General features: G+C 33.8%; 1 protein-coding gene across 1 annotated transcript in view; it reads right to left on the reverse strand.

Annotated features, from left to right (window-relative positions):
* LOC125034852 overlaps window positions 1–3,752 on the reverse strand; it is a 13,371-nt gene extending 9,619 nt beyond the window's left edge. The window contains exons 1-2 of the mRNA XM_047626887.1: window positions 2,694–3,752; window positions 1,125–2,471 (exon numbers count right to left, since the gene is read on the reverse strand). Of these exons, the coding sequence (XP_047482843.1) occupies window positions 1,125–2,471; window positions 2,694–3,752 (2,406 nt within the window). The remainder of the gene's footprint in view (window positions 1–1,124; window positions 2,472–2,693) is intronic.
* Window positions 3,753–5,000: the final 1,248 nt, after the last annotated feature.

The following is a 5,000-nucleotide window of genomic DNA, read 5'->3' on the forward strand; positions in this document are numbered from 1 at the left end:
AATATTATTATTATTTTCATTGATTTTATTATTCTTGTTATCATTATTATTGTTGTTAATATCATTATTATTATTATCATTATTATTATTATTATTATTATTATTATTATTATTATCATTATTATTATTATTATATATAGAATATAGTATATATATAGATAGATAGATAGATAGATAAATAGATGGATAAATAAATATATATATATATATATATATATATATATATATATATATATATGTATGTGTGTGTGTATATATGTACTGGGATATCAAGGAAAAGCCATCAGCTGCAACAGTCTTTTATTGGAGCAAAGTTTCAACCTGAAATGTGATATTCAGGTAATAGGGATTAACAAAAATAAATATTCTATTTTGCGAAAAAAAAGAGAAAATATACATACATCAATTAATACTAAAATAACAATCCAATCCGAATAAACAAATTAACTGCTTATATCACAATATTAAATAATACAAGGAATGCCTACACAATTCGTGCGACGTAACTAAATAATCTGCAACAATATCACAAAATAAATCATACATTGTACATTTTCATTGAACTCACTTCAATGGCCACACTATCACAGTCCATGATTCCCAGTAGTTGCCATCACGTCTCAGTTACGGCACAAACCCATATCCACAGCATTGGATATAACACTGGCTTCATGAGTGTAAAGACTTGTGCCCAATAACTGCCACTTCTATGAAAGGTCGCCAACACAAATTCCCTGCGAAGTGGGCTCACACACGAGGCGTCCACCGCCACAGCAACGTCAACGTGGGCTCATGGGTAAACAAAAAATACTCGAGATGCGCAATAAAACATCTCACCCGTAATATCAAATAAACGTAAATATTCCTATTTTCATATACCTATCATGCTAATGATACACTCCCCCCCCCCCCCTTCACAATGACTACCGTGGACTAGATTACATTGGACAAGTTACATATGCTTAAACTTGTTCTTCTATTGGCAACAGCATCACTAATCTATGTACCGATCTACACATGATCTTATCTGCCTCACCATCATACCCTTTGCCATCCTTTATTATTATATATCTTAAATCAACTTCACGAACTATTCCATCTCGTCCTGGGTCAGCCCTAATTACTTGAGCCAGCTTCCATGTTCCCCTTACAATATTGCTATCTTGCACTAGAACAACATCTCCTACTTTCACAATTCTTTTGGCTGTATGCCACATCTGTCTAATCAACATTGACGGGAAATAGTCCCTTTGCCACTTCTTCCAAAAAGAATTTATAATATTTTGGATAAACCTCAATCTCCTTTTATGATCTCCATCAATTTCATACAAGCCAATTGGACAATGACAGCTAGATCGACCAAGTAACAGATCATTTGGGCAGAGATAGCTACCCAATTCCAAACTAAACCCAGGTTTTAAGCCTATTGGTCTTTCATTCATTAAATTGGCAATAGAAAATAAGGCAGTCTGTAATTCTCCAAAATTTAGTATAGAATCTCCAATACTAACACAAATACTCCTTTTGACTGATTTGATCAGTGCTTCACTTACACCATTATACCATGGTGCATCACTTGGCATATTGAAAATCCAGGTCACACCCTCTTTCTCCCCAATGCTCTCTATTTTATTACTAGCTGATATTAGCTGAGTTCCCCTATCAGAATACATGAATTTAGGGGCCCCCCTAATAGCAATGAACCTTTGAAAAGTGGTTAAGAAATCATCGGTACTATATCCCATAGCTAAATCCAAATAAACTGCTCTTGTCACTAAGCAGTTAAAAATAATTCCAAATGCTTTACCATAAGTTCTCTTCTTAACTGAATCTCTTATTGTCAAGGGCCCAAACAAATCTACTGCTGTATGATAGAATGGTGGAGCAGGTTTCATCCTTTCTGCCCTCACTTGACCCATGCATTGATCTTCCACTTTCTTACTTAATTTTCTACATGTTACACATTTATTTTTTATGGTTCTTATTAATTTTCTAGCTCCCGGAATCCAAAATTTCCTCTGTATCTTACACAATGTAGTCTCTATACCTGCATGATCCACTTTATGTAGACAGGATATATACAACCTAGTAACAGGATGTTTATTCGGTATTAACATGAAATTTTCTTGATTCCAATTGTCTTTCAACCACTTAGAAATTCGTTGTCCTACAACTATAACTCCCCTTTCAATTGATGGTCCCAATCTTTTGAACCTTGTTTCCCAATCAGTCATGCTCTTTTGCATTTCTTTGACCCATAATATTTCTGCATCTGTAATCCCTTGAACTGTGGGGCTTCTTAGAATACCTTTGAAAGACTTGTATTTGAATACATTCATTACCCTACATGTAACTCTCAACAATTTGTAATAGTCACTATACCTATTAACATCAATTAATTGTATATCACCATTCTCATGACTTGCATTATTAACCGTCATGATAATACCAATTCTGTCAGTTAACTCATCCTCACAAGTTTGCCTGATGGGCCATCTATTAGTTGGTAAAGTTAAAAACTTGGGTCCATTTTGCCAGTCAGACTCTCTCCCAATTTTCTCTGGTTTGCATGGTCTAGAGGTCATGTCTGCGATATTCTGTGTTGAATCGACCCATCACCATTCCTTTGGGTCAGTTTTGATTTGTATCTCTGCTATGCGTACTGCAACAAAGGTATTGAATCCGTGACTCTCCTTTTGGATTTGTGATCTTACAATTGATGAGTCAACTATGTGGTAAATTGCCTCAAACTTCCATGTAAACTCCTTTAATATAGATTCTCTTAATCTAGCAGCCATAAGAGCTGCACATAGTTCTAACCTAGGAATGGACATTTGCTTCATTGGTGCAATCTTATTTCTAGCTGCTATCAGATGTGACTCAAATTCATCTTCACCAATTTGCCACCTCACATATGCACAAGCTCCGTATGCTTGCATGCTACCATCCGAAAATATTATTAAACTTGGTTTACCAACTACATTGGATGGTATCAAGGATCTTCTAAAAGTCAATCTCTCTAACTCATACAATTCCTTAAAAAACATCTTACATTCCTTAACCGTGGAAATATCAAGTGGATCATCCCACTTGATTCCGCCATCTTTCGACTCACCTTTGGAAATCACGAGTCTCATCAAAATTTTAGCTTTGAGCAATACTGGTACAGCAAACCCTAATGGATCATATATGGATGCAATTTGACTCAATAGCATTCTGCGTGTTAAATGTTCTGGAAATTTATCATCAATTTCATCTGAATTTAAATTTGGACCACTTCTGACCTTTCTTATTCTTGAAGAAAAATTAAGTTTTACCGTAAAGAAAAAATGATCCTCCAACGGGTTCCATTTCAATCCTAAGATCTTATCATGGTCAGATTTTATCACATTGACCTTGCAGCTTTCATAATGCCCACTGACAATCCAATGTTTAATTCTGAAACTTCCCTGAGACAATATCTTCTCCGCATCCTGTATTAACTTGAATGCATTCTCAACGGTATCAGTGGAATATAGTATGTCATCAACATAAGTATTATTAATAATCATATCTTGCACATCTGGATATTCCTTGCCAAATTTCTCTACAGTGTGTCTCAACGCTAGCGTAGCTATGGTACCACTAGGCTTATCTCCAAACGTTACTGTGGTAAGAGCATACTGATCAGGTGGTTTCTTGTCATCCAAATCCCTCCATAATAATCTGTGTGTATGTTCATCCATTGTGCTGAGCTTGTCAGTATGGTACATTTTAGCTATGTCGCCTGCTATAGCTATATTATTCTGTCTAAACCTAAATAAAACTCCCAGTAAGCCGTTCAGGATATCTGGCCCCTTTGCCTAGAAATCATTTAACTTCTGACCCATGTATGACGCAGAAGAGTTGAAAACAATGCGTATTGGAGTTGAGTTGGATTCTGGTTTCAATACTTCATGATGATGAATATAATGAACTGGACCCTTATATTCTCGTATCTCTTCCTTAGTTAATTTCCTCGCCACTCCCCTATGAATCATATCTTCTATCTCTTTCTGATACTTCATGGCATATTCATTGCCCAGTTTCTTCAATCTATTCTCTGTTGTTTTTAATCTAGCATTAGCTACTTTAATATTGTCTTTCAAATGCATTGGATCCCTTAGCCATGGATACTTTGCTAGCCAGCATTTCTGCTCCTCATTATATAACAATCCTTCCTCAATCAATGCTAGTTCTCTTTCTTCTTTTAAACTTATGCAATTAGGTTCAGGACATCCTCGACACATACACTTTATACACTGTGGCTTACGTAAACGTAAATATTCCTATTTTCATATACCTATCATGCTAATGATACAATATATATATATATGTATATATATATATATATATACATTATATAAATATATATATAATATAATATATATAATATAATATATATACATATATATATATATATATATATATATATATATAAGGAAAATAAAAAACCTATTTTTTCTCTTTTTTCTGGTTCTCAAAGGCCATAAGCCAGCTTCTGTTCTCGAGAAAATGCTTGGGCAGTGGGAGCGTCTTCGACCTCAGGAAGTGACTTATTGTGGGATGCAACTGCTGCGTGAAAAACAATAGCATCCTTCATCCTTTTTACCATTTTATGAAAAAGTTTTCCTCTCCTTCTGTTGACCTAATCCTCTTCATTATCCTATTTCCTGATATTCATTTCCATCAGTATTTTATGAAGATGGTGATGACAATAATAGTAATATTAATAGTGGGAATGATAATGATTATTATAATAGCAATAATAATGATAGTAATGATAATAAAGACAATATAATAATAATTACTAATTAAGTAATTAATTATTATTATTATCATTATTATCATCATTATTAAAAATGACAATGATAATATTTATCATGATAATATTATCATAATTACTAGCAGTAGCAGTAGTAGTATAACTACAAATATGATATTGATAATAATGATATATACGATGATGATGATAATGATAA

Source organism: Penaeus chinensis, chromosome 2 (genome assembly GCF_019202785.1).
Source record: "Penaeus chinensis breed Huanghai No. 1 chromosome 2, ASM1920278v2, whole genome shotgun sequence".
Classification (NCBI taxonomy): Eukaryota; Metazoa; Arthropoda; class Malacostraca; order Decapoda; family Penaeidae; genus Penaeus; species Penaeus chinensis.